This window comes from Falco rusticolus, chromosome 4, assembly GCF_015220075.1.
Source record: "Falco rusticolus isolate bFalRus1 chromosome 4, bFalRus1.pri, whole genome shotgun sequence".
Lineage (NCBI taxonomy): Eukaryota > Metazoa > Chordata > Aves > Falconiformes > Falconidae > Falco > Falco rusticolus.
The window spans coordinates 51,640,439-51,661,378 of record NC_051190.1 but is presented as its reverse complement, the minus strand read 5'-3'; the positions used below and the strand labels follow the sequence as shown (position 1 = coordinate 51,661,378).

The following is a 20,940-nucleotide window of genomic DNA, read 5'->3' as shown; positions in this document are numbered from 1 at the left end:
GCCGGCACGGGCTGCCCAGAGCAGCTGTGGGTGCCCCAGCCCTGGCAGTGCCCAAGGCCAGGCTGGACGGGGCTGGGAGCCACCAGGGCTGGGGGAAGGGGGCCCTGCGCGTGGCAGGGGTGGGACTGGGGGCTCTTTAAGGGCCCTTCAACCCAAACTATTCTGGGATTCTGATTTATCTCAGCTAGACTGGAGACTGTTCAGAAACTGCCCTGGTGAGCCAATACCTGAGACAAGTTTGTTCCGGCACTGGTCCACCAGATGCTGGCAGTACTGGATTTCTGCCTTCAGGTCCTGCAGTTCAGCATAACCAGACCTATACTCTTCCTTCAGGTCTTTCAGTTTCATGATGAGTGAAAACTCCTTCTCATCAATTATGATCTGTCCTTTCTCGTCAACGTACTCTCCTGGAGGGTAAGAAAAGGGAATGAAGGTTTCTCATGAGGGTGGAGAGGGATGAAGAACAGTCATTATACTTCAAACCACACGGTAGTTACCCAGTTATACTGAGGTTAACCACACAATTGACATTTCCTTAGACATGCTTTCTTCAAATACAGCATTGGAGTGGTGTGGGGCAGAAATCACTGCTGAACTCCTGAACCCGCTCAGACATCAGTCATCTCCAAACTGGGACATGTGCAGATGAAAAGGAAGGACTGGGCTCCACAGAAGGACACCCACATGACAGCCTGCTAGAGGATATCACATAGGGCTTTTATGGCTCCTACTGAAAAACTCCCTGGCCAGCCACAGTAAAGGTCTTCGAGACAAAGGGCTGCTCAGCCCTTTGGGGACAGTTAGCCCGGTGCTACGTCCCTCTGGTAGACATCTCTTGTTCTTGGTTTCCCTCAAATCAATTTATTCCTGTTATTTTCAGCACCCACAATAAACCACCAGTTGGCAGATGTCATCATAAAGAGCAAAGGCCCAAAAGAAGCAATTAGCCCATGAAAAGACAGACCCTCACTTCAATATAGATTCGAGCTGATTTGCTCATTGTTTAGCCAAAAGAGCTTTGCATCTTGCAGGAGTATGGGCAAAGGCCCCTTGCAAAGTATGGTTGTAAAAGTCTTTCTGTAGGAAGAGAAATGGAAACCAGTAGAGTAGTGTTCACTCTGGCTCTGCCTCTCTGACCCTCGTTCACTACTCAGGGCCTGCTTGCTGGTGACCAGTCTCTTTCTCTCTCATTCCCTCTTATTTTCCACTAATTAATTGCCTGATGACAGTTAAGACTGTCATTTCACAGGACTGAGTTGTTTTGCTATCCTCTCTGCATGCAAGGAACACCACTGCTACTTCCTCACCAGCACATGCAGAGCACTCTAGACTGCTCTGCTATTAAAGCCATTTGTTTCAGATTTCTCTCCTTACCCAGAGTCATTTCTTCTCTGCTCCTCTGCAGAACGCAACAGCACTGACTCCTGGGAGCTCTGCTGCAGGGAGCACAAAACCTGACACACTTCCTAGTCTCATCCAGGTATATTGCACCTAACAAATATTTTGCTGCAGCAAAGGAAGAAGGCACTTACCCCAATTTTTCCTCTAGTATATTGCAGTTTGGGATTTTTACTTTCATAAACTAGACTCTAATCTACATGAAATCAAGCTGTAGGAGATGCTGTACATCACCACCACCATAAGGGCAAGCCTGCTACCCATGATTTCTGCACTGTACTGACCTGCATTTGTCAGCAGCACACTGCTTAATCCACCAAAGCGTGGGGTGAGGAATCAGCCTGATCACAGCTCACCTCACTAACTTAGAGCCTGACTCAAGGAGGATGAAGTGTGGAGGACTCAGGTGGAGGAATCAGGTGGCAAACCACAAGGCCAGCTGCAGAGCTAGGGCAGAAAGCCCAGCCTCCCCAGTGCCCAGGGCAGCAGCAAGGGTCTAGTGGTCTTGGTCTTGCCACCAGAACTGCTTTGAAACCAGTGGCTTTGTTCTTCTGTCAGATTCTCACTGGCCAGTCTCCACACAGCAACTTACCCTGCTGCCACCGCTCCTGCTTCTGAGCCTCCAGAGCCTTTTTGATGCCCTCCATCTCATGCTTGATGAAGTTGATCCTCTGCGCTACTGTACTGCTTCTCTTCTTCCTGGCAAGGAGGATGCTTTTGTTCTCTTTAAAGATCCGGTTGATCTCACTTCCGCACTCCTCCTTGAACTGCTCAAATGCCACTGGCTTGGGTGGAGGGGAGCTGCAACAGAATTCAAAGAAAACCCACACAGACATGGGGAGGTCAGTTTGTTCTTCCCTGCAGCATGACACAGTTCACAGGAGCAGCCATAGCTGAGGTTTGTGGATGGCATTTCAATGGGGCCTTTGATGATCTCACTGTTAGCTGCACCCTGGTACCATCTCTGTGCCAACCTTCATACCCACTTTCCCCCAGTACAACTCCCAGAAGAAAGAGTTATTTACACAGAAACCACATTCCTCAGGAAATGCCTCAGAATTGAGTCTTTCCTGGAAAGTGGACTTTAATGGTCTGAATTTTTAGCAAAATAATGAATACTGTTCCTCCCTATTGTCAAACAGAAATGCCCTTGCTCTTTCTTTGCTGGATTTCCAGCACAGACCAGTCTCCTCTGCCAACCAAACCCCACAGCTGCCCATGTTGGCTGGCTCTACAATGCTGCCACCCATGGCTTTTAAGTCTTGCCTATTTAGAAATACTGAATTCAAAGTGGCACGTGTCAATCCTGTCTTTTCTATGAAATGGCTTTGATGCAAACGTGCCCCCATGAACACCAGCTCTTACTCCATCACAAACCACACTGGGCAAAATAAGAGTCCCTCAGGAGAGTGTCACACTCCCATGGATGCTGCTGTGTGCTGTGTAAGGTTGTTCTTGGAGAGCAGGTTGGATCTGGTAGCAGAAGGCAGCTAGAAGCCTCCACATTCCTCACTCCAGACGGTCAAAGCAAAACTGACTTACTGCCTTTTCCTGATTGACCTCTTAAGGGCATTTTCAAACTCCTCAAAGGCTGCATGAGACTGCTTTCCATGCCAAACTGCTGGCAAAGCACTGTAAACAACAGCCACTGGGCAGACTGCCACAGCTGCAGCTTTGACAACCAGCTACCGAGATACTTTAAGCACTCTGGGTTGTGCCTTATGCAGCTGCAGCAGCAGCCTTCCCTGCCAGCCACGGGACTTTTAGAAGAATACTAAAATGCATGCAGAGGGAGTGGAGGAACACGATAACATGTTAAGGTGCTTCAGGAGTAAATTCTCCTGTGACAGCTTCACTGCGGTGCTCTCCCTGGGCGGCACGAACAAGCAAGGACTGGTCACCTACAGCACAGGCAATGGAGGTGCTCACAACACTGTGGAGCTGTGCTGCTTGTAGCTTGAGAGCTCTCAGCAAGAAAAGACAGCTGGTGATGGGAAAAGTGGTGTCCTGGTTGAGCTCCTGTGAGTTGAACAGCCTGATCCTGTTGAGCATATCCTCCTGAAAGAGAGTCCTTCACCTCAGTACCCTTAGCGTTTTTTACCCCCATCAACTCCATCCAGAATGGAATGCAATTCAGTGCTGCCCTCCCATGCTAAATTCTTGTCATGGTACAAGCAGATGACTGGCATGTTGCTGCATTTCTGGCCATTCTCCACTCCTCTGTCTTGATGTGGCACCTCCTGCCATCATCTCTGCAGCTATTGACCTATTTTCATGTCTGTGTGGGGTTTTGTGGCTGGACATGAGGTCTCTCTGCACTTTTACTACTAACCAAAGGGTAAAGAGTGCTGCAATTTTCAGAGACTTCACAATTAATACAGCAACTTCCCAGAGCAGAGCTCAGATCAGATGGAGATGACTGCCACCAACATGCTGCAGTAAACAGGGTGTCCATACAACCACTGCTGTCCTACAACATGTTTCTGCATCCAAGAAATGAAGATTTCTGAATCTCTCCTCTTTGATTTGAAGCAGGTAGTTGTATTAGGGGAACACAGTGCAATCACTCTGGTGTAAACAACCTCTGGCAAAGGGGATATACTCCCTTACAGGGAAAGCTTACCTGGGCTGCTGGGAATCCTCCATGGGAGGTGGCTTTGAGAGCTCTGCATCAACATTTGCTGTATCCTGGTTCCTTGCTCCCTCTTTCACATCCAGGTCCTCGGCAGAAATTACTACCTGGCTTTTTGATGGTAAATAAATATCCTGATCTCTCCCAGAAAGACAGCTCCCGGCTCCTTCCTTCCTGACAGGGGGGAAAACATGAACCAGATCAATTAATTTCTTCATAATAGTAAACTGGAACCAAAACATGTTGCAGGTGCTAGCGTTGCTGATTCAAATACCAGCAGTCTGACATAGCTTCTACCATTTGCAGTGAAATATCTACTGACAAGGAATAAGATCAGCCTCGTTCTCACAAATCCTTGCTTTCTAGAGTAAAGGGGCTGCCTTGTGTAGCAAATACTGTAGAAAACAGCGCAGGCTGAACTAGCTTTCTTGAGAAGGGTCACAAGGACAACAGTCTCACCCTGTCTGGGTTGAGGCACACCTGCAGACAGGATAACCCTCTTTACCTTCAGAAGAACCTACAGACCGAATCCCCTAGGATTTGATCTAACCTCACATCTAAATCAAGCCCAGCTCTCTGTTCTTCTCCCTCAGCTCACCTCCCCAAACAACACCAGCCTCATCTGCAGGGGACAGCGTGACTTCAAAGAGATACAGAAAAGCGCCTGCCAAATCTCCTTCCACCTCCTTAAAAAACAGAACTGCACAGAGGAGTCCACTGTGTCATGTGGATACCAAAGCCCTAGTGGTTCCTCTCCTCTCTGACACAAGGACTTTGGGGGAATGTCAGGGAGGAGCCAAGCAGATGCTTTCAGCCACAGAAGTAGTTGTAGAAACTGCCAATGCAGGGACCTTACTTGTATAAATTGGAAGGATCTTTCTCTGCTCAATACTGATTGCTGGTTCCCCCTTTCCTCTCAAAACCTCTTCTCCATATCTGCTCCTCTGTCCACTCTCCCTTCCTCCCTTTCCACTTAGCAGATCTCCTTCTACCAAACACTTTAAAGAAAAACCGCAGGTCTTCTGACACCACCAGAGGACCGTCCCCCTGCCTGCATGTTTAACTCTCCATCTCTTGTCACAGACTAACCCATTCTGTGCTGGCTACAAGCTCTTCAGCTCAAAGCCCATCCACCCTCTGCGTCCATAGCTCGCACCCTGTGCAGGCTCCATGGTCTTGGTTCATCCATAACAGACATACAGATGAACTGTTCACAGTAAATCTTCCCCATAATAGATGTCTACCCTACCACAGGCTGTGCCTGTTGGCCACTCATATTCCCCTAACATCTTCCGATGGTGTGGCTGGTGGCCATAAAGACACCACAAACCCTTACAGCACTATGCTGGACTGTCATCCTTCAGGAAACACAAAACTTCCACACACCCATTAAGTCAGCTTCTTCTCTCCTTTCCTCCATGGGCTGCCCATCACACCATGACCAGAACCAGTCACTGCAATGACACATTTTCAGAGAAAAGGGAGAGCTGTCTGGCTGCTTAACTCACTTGGGCTGCTCATTGCTTTTCCTGGATTTCTTCTTCCCACCATGTCTGGATGAAAAAGGAGAAATTCTAGTCCCAAAAGTCTGTCCATACTCTTCCTGCACCAAATGGCCATCCACATCAACCACACCTGCCTGAAAATAGGAACAAATAAAACATGGACCAGGAAGCATTAGATCTGTACCTGTCTACAGCACAAAAGCTACACAGCCCTTGCCCAGCAGCTATTCAATCCTGTTGTACAATCTAATCTGGAAGTCCACATGCACTACCAAGTATTTCAGGGGAACACACCTGTAAGAATGAATAAAATAGGGCCAAAATTATCCTCAAATTCATATGCCAAATGTTTCAGCCACACAGGGGGAGAACAACTTGGGTCTAGAGCCACAGGAATAAAATCACCCTCCCAAGTCTTTTATTTAGTGAAGATATGTCAGATAACTACATTTCTTATGCTATTTCTCATACTGCCTCAAATATGAAACAGAGGGGCCATTAAGCACTAAAATTCACCTAAATCAGGTTTCAGTTTGTTTTCCATTTCTTTAAAGAACCAGCCTGTTAGAGACTGTGTGCTTCTCTGTTATACAAATACTCTGCATTTTCCCATGTGCTTTTGTTTCAAAAAATTCAAAGTGTCTTCAGTTAAGCCACAGGACAAGTACACGACTCTGCATAACATAATGGTTATTTTATCCGCCTTACTGGGTAAAACCAAGGCAAGGAAATAACCACTTCAGAGAGAAAATATTTCACAGATGGAAACAAATAATGAAAAATAGATTATAAGTTAGAGTCCACATCTGGATTTATGGTTTACATGCGATACATTTACTTTGCTCCAGAAGTTATAAGGATTAAAAGAGGGATCTCAGCAGAGGCAGGTGATCTGACCTCACCTTCTACAACTGACTGACAGACAGGTCACCTTCTAGTTTCTATTTTTTTCTATTCCCATCTAATAAATTATTCCGTTCAGATAATGGACCTAATCCTCTGCTGATATGAACACCACTTTAACTGGTGCACCTCTGCTCTGGGCAAATCTTTTAACACTCATCCCCTTAACATTTCTGAGCTTCAGATTTCAATGAGGAAAAGTTGAGAACTTGAGGTAATTCATGTTTCAGCAGCAAAGGAGCTGATTCTAAGATGGATTCTGGGCCAGGCTCAAGCACCAGGCATTACCTTATGAGCAGCAGCAACAGCAGCAAAGTCATTTTTGTCTATCAGAACATACTTGCTTCGTAATCTGGCCTCCACATCATGCTCCTGTTGACTAGGGAAGAAAACGGCCCCTTAGCATTGTGCTCAAGGAGGACTATTGCATATGTCAAAACCTGTGATACTGGCAATATCAGATTTGCAAAGAAAACCATCTTTTACCTGTGATCTCATTCCCAAAACACCCCACCTTCCTCCTTATATCCTTCCCCATAACCATTGTAACTTTAATCACTCTGCTCTTCCTTTCTTTTTTTACAACATCCCTTTAGGTCTCTTGGATATGGAAGCTTTTTGATAACCACTTTAATACTTAGCATAACCTTTTAATGGTTTGGATCAAATAATATTACCTCTGTTCAGTTCCATCACCTTACTTTAACCTAGTGATTTTCAAACTGAGTGATTTTTTCACTGAAAGGGAACGAGTAAAGCATTGTCAGTAGGCTTAAATCCACTATGCAAGATCAAAAATTGTTTGAGAATCTGCAAGTTAAAAAAGACTAAAGCCCACTGTTGCAGAAAAATAAAAGGAATCCCAAGCTAAAAAAATAATAATCAGGCAAAATTTTACTGTGAAACCCATTTGGTCTTGGATCCCAGTAAAGCATGACTGCCCAGTCTGATGATGTACCACAGACACTTGTGTTCACTCAAGTTTCTCAAGGGCAGGCAGGTTTTCTAAAACAATACCCCAGCATCACTCCTGTGAGTAGCAACCTCTGCTGCCTAGCCAGACCAGTGGTTGGTGGGGCAGGGAGTGGGTAGGTTGCCCTAATACCCTTATTCTTCTTTGTTCTATTTCATGACATGGAATCTGCTTGTCCTCATTTTTAGGATTTTTTCCAGTCTGTCATTCATCTTCCTTCCTTCAGCCTAAAAAACAACTTTCATCATCCACGGCTGACATTTTTAAATAGCCACTTTCACGCTTTCTCCCATCCCACACCACACATCAGAGAGCACCTCCCTGGAAAGAACCACAGAGCCTTCTCATCATGCTCCTCCAAACTGCTTTATGACCTTCCTTTGCCATGATCTCTAACAAAAAATATCTGATTACTTTTAGATGCTGGTGTGGTGAGACCATATCATCTCATCCTACAGAGCTACAGAGTCTGATTTTTCTTTTGATCTGTCTGCAGACTGTCTTGTACTATGGAGATATGTACCATGACTAGGGATCCAGCACAGCTTATGCTCAGTAATGGTACACTTGCCAAGCAGACTTGTTAGGCAGTGAAGTTTACCATCAAGAGCCCTCACACATGACTTACGAGCACTGGAAGGTTGGAGGCAACAGTCATCTTATGCAAAGGCCAGCAGACTTTGTCCAGAATTGTGTTTTCCATTACAAGTTATTCCCTGTATTTCATAATGATTCTTCACCAATGTCATGGCAAGTGTGATATCACAGACAAAAGCTTGGTGGAATTTCTAAACCTTACTGTGAAATGCATCAGCCTTCGATAGCTTACCTTACAACCAGTTTGAACTGCTTAAATACCTCCTGGACTTGCCTGATGTTCACTATCTGAGGAAGAGATGTATACAGTGAAGGTACAGGTAAGCATTACTATGCTGTGGTCAGCTGTACTGATTCAAGTATTTCAGATTTTGGGGACTCTGCTTTCCACTTGCTGGGTATCCACACTCAACGAGAGTTACCTTTATGCTGCACTTGGCAGTCAGGCTGGAGGTGGATACATTGCTTACTCTGGGGAGATTTTTAACGAGAGAGGAATCTGATAGACTGTGGTAAATTCTGTGGAGCGCACAGCCATCAAGGTAATGAATTATTTGCAATAATTTTACAAGTTACATAGATGGCATCTACTGATCTTCTGGATTATGATGCTGCTTCTCTTTTCACTGTTGCCTGAGTACTGGGAACTGCCAGAGCACTGTCTTTAGTCCTCTTACCATGATAACAAATCAGCGCAGTCAAGCCATACTACTATCTCTGTTTTGGTAATGATGAGCAGAGGTAAGTAATGGGAAGTCTGTAGCTGAGCAGGAATCTGCACTCAGCTCTCCCAAGGTACAAAAGACTGGACCAAGCTACAAAATGCACTGTCTCTGTTCTCACCCCCCTCTCTAAAAGATTTTCCAGTGCCACAGAACACATCCTTCCCTGTGTGAAATGCCTCTACCTTCCTTGCTCCACACCCCCCTGCATCACATTTTGTGGGCCAGGTAAAACACATCTTCATGTAAGCTCTTATTCCACTACACTCCTGCCTGCTGGAGGGAGAAAAAAGGGACTCTGAGAGAAGATAACGATTACATAAAATGAGAGGGAGTGTCTCAAGTGTTTTGTTTAAACTAAAGGGTTATCTAACTGTTTGGAAAACAGTCTTGTGCTGCTTCTGCACTGTTACCACAGTGGCTTCTGTGCACAACCAAGTAACTCTGAGCATGCATTTCTCACTTCCATTTTCCTATATTTTGTTTTTACATTTGCCCCCACAGAAATATTTGTGTACACAGGATTTTTGCTGTTTCTTTTCACAATCATTTTGCAGTCAATCGGTAGTTTCAAGTTGAGAAACCTTGCTCTGATGAACCTGTCTCTAAGAGACTGGACATATTTTGGCAACACAATTTGCAAGTATTTAGTTTGACATTGGCAAGGCAAAATTTTGACATTAATTTCTTAATGGAGGGGGTTTTACATGGAAAACATAGCAAGAGTAGGAAAACCCAGTTGCCTAAAAAGCCCAGGTTCAGGAGAGGAATCCTCTCATGGTCTGCCATGGGGCTTCCTCCGTGCAGCTGCATGGTGGTGGGAAAAACAGGTTCCAGCCTGCCGTTAAATTTAAAGAAGTTCCAAATAAACCAATTTGAAGGGGTTTAGGACTGAGGAAAAGTCTCCTCAAGCTTCCAAAAAAGCAAAAATGGAATGAAAACAAGGAGACAGCCCTTAACATGCAAAAAATTTAAACTACAGTTCTGTAGTGCTTTGGGGATTAAAACCAGCCTCCTCAGAAGACATTTTCATTGCTTCTGTCTTGGAGTAAAATGGGATGGAATCAGTATTTAAGTCCTTCTCCACTAGAAAGCTACTTACATCAATTTCATCAGTGGCTCCTTTTAGGTATTTATGGACTTGAGACTTAATCTCTGCTATCTGGATGTCAGTCAGAGGGTCGTAACTCACCAAAGAATGATTCGCCTAAAAGGTGAACAACTCAGTATCAGTGAATTACAAAAAGCTAAGCAAGTACTAGCACGGTGAACACTTGACATTGCTCTACTGTGGCCAGGAAAACCTTATATTTAATTTCTGATTACAACTTCTCATCATCTGAGTTGACAGGACATGGGACTTGGGAGCATGCTGAAACCAATGCATACTCCATCATGTTTCAGTAAACAACAGGAGGGCATCAAGAGTCTGAACAAAAACATCTGCAGTGGTTGGGGACAGAATCTACAACACAGTCTCACTCATGGGACCTTCAGAGTTTTACCTAAATCCCAAAAGACTGTGCTGGAAGCAGAAGGAAGAATACAAGCTCACTGGACACCAAGTTAACTGATCCTACTGCAAAACAAAGACCATGACAAAGCCATAACTAGGTCCTGTCTAAGACGCTGCAGCCTGTTCCTTACCAAGCTGTCATGCATGGCCAGTTCCTGCTTCAGAAGAATAATCTCCTTCTCCAAAGCCTTCACTGTCCCCTAGCAGGAAAACAAAAGCGTGAGCAAATGACTAAAAACTATTGGAGAAAAAACTGCAGAAAAGCATCATTAAACTGGCTGCTAGGGAACATTACAGCTGTGTACCAGCTCCCCCAGGGTTTGCCATCAGGTTTGCATCAGTGAAGTAGTGTGTCTGGAGATCACTTTGCCTTTGATTAGCTTCCAACAGGACAGCTTCTGTTGTGTCCTGGCTGTACTGCCTGCAGAGTCAGCCTAAGCCATCAGAAGGGTCACCTATTTTTAATTTGATGCTTTCCTGATCTGGTACCATAGGGGCCATCAAGTTCTGGACTATGAGATATTATCTTGAAAGCAAAGAAGTGTGCGGGTTTCCACTCTGACCCTTACTGAACTCAGTAGGAGTTCTGGCATTAACTTTAATGGAGGAGGGAGTCTCCTGTGGTGTGTTTGAATGAGTTTCTCCATAACATGGAATATATTCAAGCATTCACTACTCAGAATGCATTTCCAGAAAGGTAGGGGTACACAAATCTCCTTGGGATTCCGTGAGAACTGCATACCAAGCTGTTTTTTAAGTGACCAAAGCACAACAGCTTCCATAAGCTCTACTCTTTCAGCTACTCTCTTCCACTCCACACATATCAATAAAAATGAAAGGAACTGAAAAGGAAAAGACAGTTTGTTGCACAGCTTCTTCTGGAAGCTGTTGGAGGAAACTCCCCAGCTGTTTCTCTGCTTGCCAGCAAGATCAGACAATGAAATACAGCAGGGTGCTCACACACCACATGTGTTACGGATCAGATAATTCTAAACTTGTTCTTTGGGCTATCAGCAATTCATAGAGCATTTACTGCTGCCAGCTCTGTTTCAGCTGTGAAAGTGCACTCAGGACACCTAAAATACTATGATCATTTTCTTTAAATTATTTTCTTGTTTAAACAAGTTTTGTAATTGGGACAAAAACGTTGTGTTACCAGCAGCGATGGGGGTAACGCTGTGTAAAGCTGCAGGTAGGACTGGAGATGATTTCCCCACACAGCAGGGGAGTAGTCCACATCATAATACCTCTGTTAAGAGGTGAATCTTATCAGAAAAATTAAGGACTTGTATGCATGAAGGTGAAAGAACTACAACATGTCAAGGAAGATGTGACCATCTGCATGAGAGTACCCTCTAGCATATTTAAGGTAACTGTCATTAAATACGAATGAAAAAAGTGAAATACTAATAGTTTTATCATATACCTAAATGCAGTAAGTGCCATCTTGGTTGATGAGTGGTAATTCATTAAACTACCTAATTTCCCTCTGGTTTTTAAGGTCATTATCCTAAACATTAATGAACCTGAGAAAACATTCCTTCTTCCCTTCCCTTTCTCTACATACCTCTCGGTCACAGGTCTCATTGAGGACTGGCTCTGTTGTGATCCATTTCATTCTGGTAGCAAAACGAAGAGAAGACAACTGAAAAACATGGGGTTTAAGTTACTGAAAGAGATATTGGCAAGGATATAATTTCCATAATCTGTTACTACTTTATCTTATCAGATCCCAGAACACAGAAATACAAGAGCTATTTAACTGCAGGAAGCAGTATAGGGGATTTCTCACTCCAGGAGCATACCTTTCTAGTGCTCCCTGGCTTCTGTGTGATGTCTTTGTCTCTTCTATTCTGCATGTGGACAGCTCTTGGTGTACCAGGGCTGTGATCTCAGAAATACTCCCATTACTAATCAAAATAACACATCCTAAAAACTCCAAATCACACCTCAATGGCCTTCAAGCTTAATTCCTGCAATGGTGGTATCTTGAGACTAAGCCCCTGCAGCCTGAAAATCCTCCTCTTGATGAAAAGTATAGCAGCTGTCTCCTCAGCAATATTACAAGTTTCTAGATGCTATCAGAACACAAGGAGGAGGATAAAAACAGTTCTGCCTTGAAGACAACTGCATAGCCGGTGCCTGCGTTTACATTTTTTTGCTACGTAAAACTTTCTTGGCAAAGAGCAAAGTGATTACCTTCCCTGTGTTACAGTTCAGCCAGTTCACACAGCGAGACTGTCACTGATTTCATTATTTCACAGGTTAAAAAACCTAACCGTTAGGAGGTTACTCCTGATTCCTGAACCAGCAGAAAGCCAGCTCAGCTCTGATGCAAACTGGTGCAATTCCACAGACCTCAGTAAGTGATGCACCACTCAAACACATCCATAGAGTTGTACCAACAATAATCATTAACACTATCCAGTGTGCTTAACTTTTAGCTGCTTGTGCCTGCTCTGTTTCAGGCTCTCATTTTGCCCCTGGGCCAGCTACCAGTCGTCTGTTTGCAGCACAAAGCAGATTGGTGAGAGCAATCTGTTTTCTGAGCCTTTGAGATAAGATGAGCTATCCAATGTTTCTGATGAATTAGGCAGGATGTTTCTCTGGGACTCCTGCCATGGCCCTCCAGAGACTGTTCCTTAAACCATGCTAAGGCCAATTGCAACAGTAGCAGGAACAAGACTTTTAATTCTTCAGAAACCAGTTCAACTTACAGTCTCCTCCACATGCACAGCTTCCCCACAGATATTTGCCACTAGGACAGTATTGCAGTTTCCCCCTGGGGAAAATAAAAAAAATAAAGTGAAGAATGTAATTTAGGGTTTGTTGTTGTTTCCTTTTCTGGAACGCATTACATTATGTGCTGACTAAAATAGAGAAAAAGAAGTAACAAAGAACACAGCCAGTTTGTAACTGTCCCTCTAAAATTCCCATGGGTACAGAAACAGAGAATGACTTAAGAATAAAGGTAAAAAGTGTTTCTCATGTGGGATGATGCAGTAAGAAGATAGGAATACAAACTCTGAAAGCCCGAAATTGGAAAAAACGGAGCAGAGGATTTTAGAAGCCCTTGGCCTAAACCTAATAGCAGGGAAACTGGCAGGACAGTCACTGCCTTTCCGAAAAGCAATGCAAGACTTGTGCTCGGAATGCCTCAAACATCACTCTCATTTCTGATGACTTCGGTTACTCCACACAAATGTCTACAGCCTTTTTCAGCTGCCCTCCCCTCCCATGTCTCCAGCCTGCATTCCAAGAGCATAAGCCTTTCCTATGAATTCACGACGCACTGCAGCTTTGGGTTTATCATCTCTAGCCTGATGCTAAAGCAGGAGCATCTGAAAAGGCTTGTAACATGCTGGCAGGGGGGAGGGTGTGTGGTGTGTTGGTGGTGGTTTTTTGAAGTATTCTAACCAAGGTTTTGAGAATTTCTACTGGCTGGATCAGTGTGGGCTTTGTACTGTCTCCCACGCCTGCTTTGTATTTGCTGAGGAAAGACAGACATCGATGATGAGTTCCATGTGTTTAGATGTTATGGTCTTAGGACTTCATATGCTCATGGAAACAACACTGTCTTCTAGGAACTATATGGGGCTGTTGCAACGCCCAGCTCTTACCCAGTGAGTCCTTGAGAACGTGTGTGAGCTTGCTCTGCCGGAAGGGAATGTGGTCCCTCTTGGGATCAGCCAGGGCAATGACGATTTGCTCAAGGAATGACAGAGACTTGTTGATATAGGTGGCTTCTTTCAGAACCTGTCCTTCAGACTGTAATGAAGATCAAAAAGCAAAGCTTCCACAACACGTGCTTCTGACCATACCACAGAAGAGAGCTTTTTCCTTACTGCAAGGAAAACTCTGACTGTGGCAGTAAGGAGCCAATTCAGACCCAAAGAATTTGTGACCAAAGAATTTGTGACCTAGAGCTTTCTTCAGTTTAAAAAAGCTTTCAGAGACCTCAAATTTTCATTGCAAGTCTACAAGGACCACTGGCTTTCCCTCCCAAAGGGTAAATTATGTATTTGTCACAAGGCTGATGCGATTTCTATTCTGACCAATATGGAATGTCCCATGGGACATGAGGAGCTTTCAGTTGTTGAGCCCTAATGCTCCAAGAAAGTTTCAACAGTTTGCCTGCTGTGGCCGGAAGTGGGGGATTTGCACTGTCCCTCATGGAATGAAGAGGAAAATCAGAGGTTCTATGAGAAACAATAGACTCAAATTAACTAACTGAGTCTGGGTCAGGTTGGAAGGCACATGCAAGATGGGAGTCACTGCCATGTGGACTTAGAAATGATACACCACAGCTGCAAACAACCAAGCACCCTCTGATGTGTTAACGTGACTTACAATGTGTCACAGTTTCTTCTATTTATCACAGAGTGAACTCTGTTGTGGGGAAAATCTGTAACTTCATGTCCAGTAATCAACACCTTCACACGTTGATTACTGGACTCTTCATCATGGACTGAAATATTTCTTCCATTACTTACTCCAGTCTTGCTCAGTCTCTCTGAGCCTGCCAGATCTATTAAATTGATCTTCGAGTTCACACATTTGACATCTGAGAAAAGTCTGAAACGAGACTGAGAAAGAAAAGAATATAAAGTGTACTTAACAGTAGACAAAACTGAAATACAGTAAAAAACAGACAGGTGAAGATCCTCAGCTATTTGAGTCCCTAAAAAAGCTGCTGCAGCTCTTACCTCAATATAAATAGTAAAGATGCAATGAGATCTGGATGAGTTCTTATTCAGTGTGTGCTCTGCTATCACTCTGTTGGTCTCGCCCTGCAAATGAAGTAAAAATTCAAGACTGCTTTTAAACTTTTGCATTGGTGGAATAAAGGGAAATTAGAAATTCACACAGCTAAACAAACAGTGGGTCGATCTCCACTCTGCAGAGCATGTAACACCGATCAGTTGGCTAGAGCAGTCAGAGCAGGAGCTCACTCTATTTGCCTCGCTTTCTTACTCAAAGGCCTCTCAAAGCATTTCCCAGTGCTGTTGGTAAAGGTCACTTTACGGTAATAATGCCTTTTACTGGAGACCACGTTATCTGCATTTCCATTTTCAAGACTCAGCTCACAGAATTGTGGCTTTTTGAGGAACAGTCAGGCAACCCTTGTTCAGAGGCAATACCTCCCCAGCTGTTTCAGTTTCTGGATGACTAGAAAACCTAAGAGCTCCCCAAGACTCAAACGTCACAGAAAACTCACATGTACATGATAGCCACCAGTTTGTAATGCCTATTTACAGGAAAAGAAAGCAACACTGAAATTGATGCTGCATCTGCTTGTTAGGAGTGCCAGACTATCACAGAGCTGTGCTGCCAGGCTGGCAGGCAGAAAAGGAAACGGAAGGCTCTGCAGCATAGAAATGCACTTGTCAACAGGTTTCACAGCCAACTGGTCTGCCTGGGTCTCAGAGAGCTGGAAGGTCAGTGACTGGCTCCATGCTAGGGAGTGTAGATCTAAGAGCGGGAATGAAGGTGAAGTTTTCTAAGCAAATCCTACCAACCCCACTCAACAAATGAAGAGCCACAGCATAGTTAGTGAGGAGCCTCTTCAAAGCCTGGAGCTTTCTCTGTGAACCTAGAACCACAGGCAGAACTCATCTAAGGACCTGAACAGATCCCCAGGCATCACTTGCGCTTCTTCTGTGAACAGATCTCAAGTTACACTGCATTATCATCTTCCTTCTACTCTTTAAAAAGAAAGTGGGAGTTCCTGCAAAGCACAGAGGCTGGCTTAGGACACCACAGCCCCATTATTAAAAAGTGAAAGATTTTAAGGACACCAGATGGCTCCCGGTAAGAATATGCTTCCCACATAGAGAATCAAGTATTTATTCATCTTTTCCTTATGAACTAAAACACCCACAAGTAAAAGAAAGATGCAGATATAAGTAAGCTAACTCCCTTCACAAATCTAGCCCATTGTGTAAACATCCCTGCTGTAAAATTTGACTAACAGTACCTGTGCCACAGTCATCCCAAGCTATCTGCCAAAGATGTTGCTGGTAAGACTTTATTTGGAGCACTGACATAGCTAGGACAGGCAGGTGAGTTTTTCAGGAAGAAATTCCAGTATAGGTCAGCTGGCGGGTCTGAAAGGATCCCAACTATCACGCACTTTGTACTAAGTCACTCACTGACACCTATGTCATAACCAGGGTAATGAAAACAAGTATTTTGGGAATTGTAGAATCGTTGAGGTTGGAAAAGGCCCTTAAGATCATCGAGCCCAACCATTAAACCAGCACTGCCAAGTCCACCACTAAACCATGTCCCTAAGTGCCAAGTCCACCCGTCTTTTAAATACCCCCAGGGATGGTGACCCCACCACCTCCCTGGGCAGCCTGTTCCAGTGCTTGGTAACCCTTTCAGTAATGAATTTTTTCCTAACATCCAATCTAAACCTCCCCTGGCACAACTTGAGGATGTTTTCTCTTGTTCTGTCACTGGTTACTTATTACACGGTGCACACTACAGCTCTGCAGGATGTCTTCCTGAAGACTCTCTGGAGTATTCCCAGTCTCTTGAGTCAATGTTATTTATTTCTTGGTGATTCTGACACCATTTATTATCCATCAACCCTAAAAGTCTCTGCATTTCCATTCTGATGAGATTTGTCATATTGGCTTTTATATTAGCATCATAAGACCCGAACTTACTGATTTTAAGACCTGGTCTAGCGGAAGGTGTCCCTTTCCACTAGAATTCTAGGATTCTATTATTTTATGGTTTCAATAAGTCATTCTGTACCATCTCATGAAGTTTTGGCTGTCTGGGATCTCAGTCTCCTGAAGGGGCCAGTGAGGTGGCTGGTGAGATAAGCTTTCTGAAATTAAGGCAGATTCTGTGGCTGCCTTCACTACTTTGGTGCTGCCTAGAATCTCCAACGCTACTACATTCTGAGGTCTCACCCCACCATATTTCCTCCATCACTTGGAGACTTGTTCTGGCATACAGTAAAAACAGGGTTTCTCCAGGGAGATCTTACAGAATCTCTGTGCCAGGGACATTTTCCTTGCAAGAACATGAGCTACCAAGAGTTACCAGCTCTCCTACCCACAATGAAGAGAACAAAGAGGGTTGAACTTCCTCCAGCCGCCCTGGCCACCCACCTCCTACTTTACTGCCTCCTCCCTCAGCTAAGCCAATAAACATAACAATCAGATGAAGTGTAATACTTGTTTTCTCTTGCCTCAAAAAAGAGATTTAGAGCATCTTCCTCATGGCTAACCGAATGTATAGATAAGCCCTTCACATAAACACCCTGTGGGCAATCCACTACAGCCATCTGCATGTCACTGGTCCCACTGCTTGTCATCGTGGACAGAAGGTCAAACAAGGTCTCATTGTAGATTTCCAGGTAGGATATTCGGACCTTGAATGGATCAACAGAATGTGCAGTCGCTTTGAAGACCTATACAAAGACAAAGAGTTTGTTAGTGGCAGTGCTAGTTCACAAAAAGAATTATTAGCTATCTATGGCTTTCCAGAGAAGCTATTTAAAACTTTCTGAATGGCTATAAGTGCATCTGCGTCTGTGTGGCTGATTCGGAACTGTGGTTGCCTGAGGGCTGACAGGGCTAAGGCAATAGTTTTAATATGATTTCGCAAAGATAGTTTTGAAAACAACACTTTAGAAGGCCTGCTTACATCTGGGAAGCAGAAAGTACTTTATGTGAGCTAGTAGAATTAAACAAAAACCTCTGCAAATGACAATAAAGTGTAACTACAGAATTCCTCCCATCTTTGTTTCAGGTGGTATGCGTTATGCCAGCCCCACACTGTGTGTGTCAGTTGTCTTTGTGAGAGTGGAGAGCATTCTGCAGTATTGCTGCATAAAGATAGGCAGATCTGCCTCCTCAAAGCAGTGACAAACTTGTGCTTCTGGACTGGGATGTATCTATGCAGCAATGGGCCTGACAAATCAGCGTGTTTCAATCCAACACCACCCCAATACTCTGAAATGTTGCCATTATCAGCGCACAAGGTCACAGTGTAGTATAACAAAGGTACAAAGTTACTATGTTTTACAGGCTCCTTTATTTCTTTAATGATCGTGACTTAGATAAAGAAGAAAAAAAAGGACTCATGAAGATAAACATAAAACATATTCACCGTGTCACAACACTTTTATGAGTATCAGCAAGAGCTGATATAAGAGATGTCCTTGTTATTTCTTCTAGCCTCTTTTCCCATTCAGATCCAGTACCTGCTGTATAGCTCGGGGTATGATTCCTCGATGCTCATACTCAGCAGTTGCTCCCGTCATTGTGTAAGTTTTACCAGCCCCCGTTTGTCCATAGCACATTATCGTGCCTAGGAAAGATCCAAAAGCAAAAGAATAAACTCAGGAGGGAATCTCTGCATTTCTCACACAGAACATCAAAAGGATCTCTCCCTCAGACCAAATCTCCACTTCCTGTAAAAATAATTAAAATAGCAAAAAATTACCGTTATAGCCAACTAAAGCTTCAGACACCACTTTCTTAGCCACAGTCTCATATGCCAGTTCCTGGGAGGTATTGTGAAGGACACCGTCCAGTCTAAAGGCCCAGTCAGTCTGCCTGTTATTCACAACTCCTTTCTTGGCATCTTTTTTGATGTATATAGCTATGCTCTGAAACCCAAAAAGAGATTAACATAACTTCAAAGGCCATAAAGACTTTCAGCAATTATTGTTGGGAAAGAAATACCCACTGAAGACCTGGAGGTAAGAAAACAGAGTATAAATAATATTATTGTTTTACTGACCATCATGGTATTTTCTGGTAATAGATATTCTAAATATGTCTAATCTCATTGGTTTACCTTTCTGTGAAGTGTCTGATTCTGTGTCCCAGGGGAACTATTAATTGAGCAAGAAAAGGTGAAGGGAGGAGCTTGCATAAGGGGGAGCTAGAAACAAACTGTGCCACAGGGAGACCTCTTAGGTTGGAACTGTGCTTATCATTGGAATTCCTCAAGGATCAGTAGGAGTCCCAGTCCTTTTGAGGATTTTCTCTAGTGACTATCACAAGAAGTATGTTTTCCATAGTCACACTTCCTTATTACAAACCCACAAGCCACTGTCAACGCAGAGAACAACAAACAGAAGCACATGCATCAACACGCACCAAAATGGTACGCATAGCCTTAAGGAATGGAAGAATTCTGCATTTCTGTGGGCAAAACCGAAATCAGATTCCAAACCCTTCACATCTGCTATCTCTTTTTTTCCCTACCTTGTTGTCTGGCCCAAACTTGATCATATCTTGAGCAAATTCGGCTGTTGGCTTGACCCGCACAAATGCATGGACTCTCTTTTCTACTGCATCCATTCTAACTAGACAGGAAAAAATGGAAAAATCAACAATGTTGCATTCCCTGAAATGAAGCGTAAAGTTATTTTTCACGAAAAGGCAAGCTACAGAGCAGTCAAGTTTAAAAATGAAGTGTTGACAAATGTTCAGCTGCAGTTTCTATTCTTTATCAAAAGCAACTGTGGGCAAACAGTTGCTGAAAATTCTTTCCAGCATTGTTCTGCTCAAAAAACTGAGTGCATATAGAAAGAAGGGTCTTACTGATCATAATTTCCTCTGGGTATCAGGCCCATTAGTGTTTGATAACCCAAGCTTTTCTTCCTCTTAGCCTTGCAAAGCAAAATAATTGCAAGAATATGAGATAGACTTTCTTTTGTCTTGCATTTTCTGTGCGTCAAGGCACAGGCAGTCTCCTGTTTTGTAAAGTCAGTTCATCCAGAACTGCATTTCAAGCTTCTGAGGCTTGACTAGGATGTGTTATAGGTGAAACCAAGCTTAAAGGAGCTCCACAGCACTGCAAAGGGCTGTGCAGCCCATTGATATGCCAACATTTCCAAGGCTCTGAGCAGCAAGTACCTTGTTTACAGTCTGTATCAAACACACATTGCTCATACCTTTTTAACCCTTTCTTTATGCTGATATGCAAAAATATTTTAAAGTTCCTAATGAAGAGTTGATCTTAAAAGTTTCCAGAAGAAAAAAACTCACAACTCCTGGTAAAATTCTTGTGTTGTTCTTCTGGTCAATGTGGATTCAGTAAGTGGCTGCCAATATCCAGCAAGGCTAGAGGATCTGCTGACTAAAATCCACCAGAGGAGGGCTCAGGGGATACATCCAGCTGCTGAAGCCCCACCTGAGAAGCACGCATTGAGTATTTTTAAACCCCTGGAACATGCAGACCATCTTGACTATTTCCTACACACAAACTGTGCTCAGTAGTTGTGTAATATCTAATGCCAACTTCTCGTTTCAGAGAAAATCTTTTGCCTTTCTTGTATATTAAGTATTTTTATTTGTGATCTCTCCATCGCCTTATCTGCTGTGACTGCTCTAAAAAGAAATGTAGAGATGTGAGCTGAACCAAGACTTCTCTTTATTTAAATTAGAGGTGAGCATTTGAACAACTACCTGATAAAGGTACCATGGGTGCCTTGTCCTTTTCCTAGACTACTACAGCGATGCCAACACAATGCCTGCTGTAGAATCCAAAAGGATGCAAGGTTACTGTGACCATAATCTCTTCAGTATCGGGGACAGTCTTCAAATAAACAAACTGTGAAAAAGCATGGTGATAAAGTAAGTGCACAGACGTCATCATGAGGATTGCCACTAAGTGACACACACAGAAAGGTGCCAAAATATTTGCCAGCGCTGCATAAA

General features: G+C 43.7%; 1 protein-coding gene across 6 annotated transcripts in view; it reads right to left on the bottom strand.

Moving 5' to 3' along the window:
- KIF9 (kinesin family member 9) overlaps positions 1-20,940 on the bottom strand; it is a 30,112-nt gene that overhangs the window by 6,411 nt on the left and 2,761 nt on the right. For 2 of the 6 annotated variants that reach the window (XM_037385094.1, XM_037385099.1), the window contains exons 2-19: positions 20,689-20,833; positions 19,483-19,583; positions 18,713-18,878; positions 18,471-18,577; positions 17,454-17,675; positions 14,953-15,036; positions 14,740-14,832; positions 13,867-14,014; positions 12,964-13,028; positions 11,814-11,891; positions 10,378-10,446; positions 9,833-9,937; positions 8,241-8,296; positions 6,727-6,817; positions 5,539-5,669; positions 4,022-4,204; positions 1,991-2,199; positions 228-407 (exon numbers count right to left, since the gene is read on the bottom strand). In XM_037385094.1, coding sequence (XP_037240991.1) covers positions 228-407; positions 1,991-2,199; positions 4,022-4,204; positions 5,539-5,669; positions 6,727-6,817; positions 8,241-8,296; positions 9,833-9,937; positions 10,378-10,446; positions 11,814-11,891; positions 12,964-13,028; positions 13,867-14,014; positions 14,740-14,832; positions 14,953-15,036; positions 17,454-17,675; positions 18,471-18,577; positions 18,713-18,878; positions 19,483-19,583; positions 20,689-20,704 — 2,104 coding nt within the window. In that variant the 5' untranslated portion in view covers positions 20,705-20,833. Of the gene's footprint in view, positions 1-227; positions 408-1,990; positions 2,200-4,021; positions 4,205-5,538; positions 5,670-6,726; positions 6,818-8,240; positions 8,297-9,832; positions 9,938-10,377; positions 10,447-11,813; positions 11,892-12,963; positions 13,029-13,866; positions 14,015-14,739; positions 14,833-14,952; positions 15,037-17,453; positions 17,676-18,470; positions 18,578-18,712; positions 18,879-19,482; positions 19,584-20,688; positions 20,834-20,940 lie in introns of those variants that run through there. The other 4 variants (XM_037385096.1, XM_037385095.1, XM_037385098.1 and 1 more) reach the window with 4 other exon arrangements.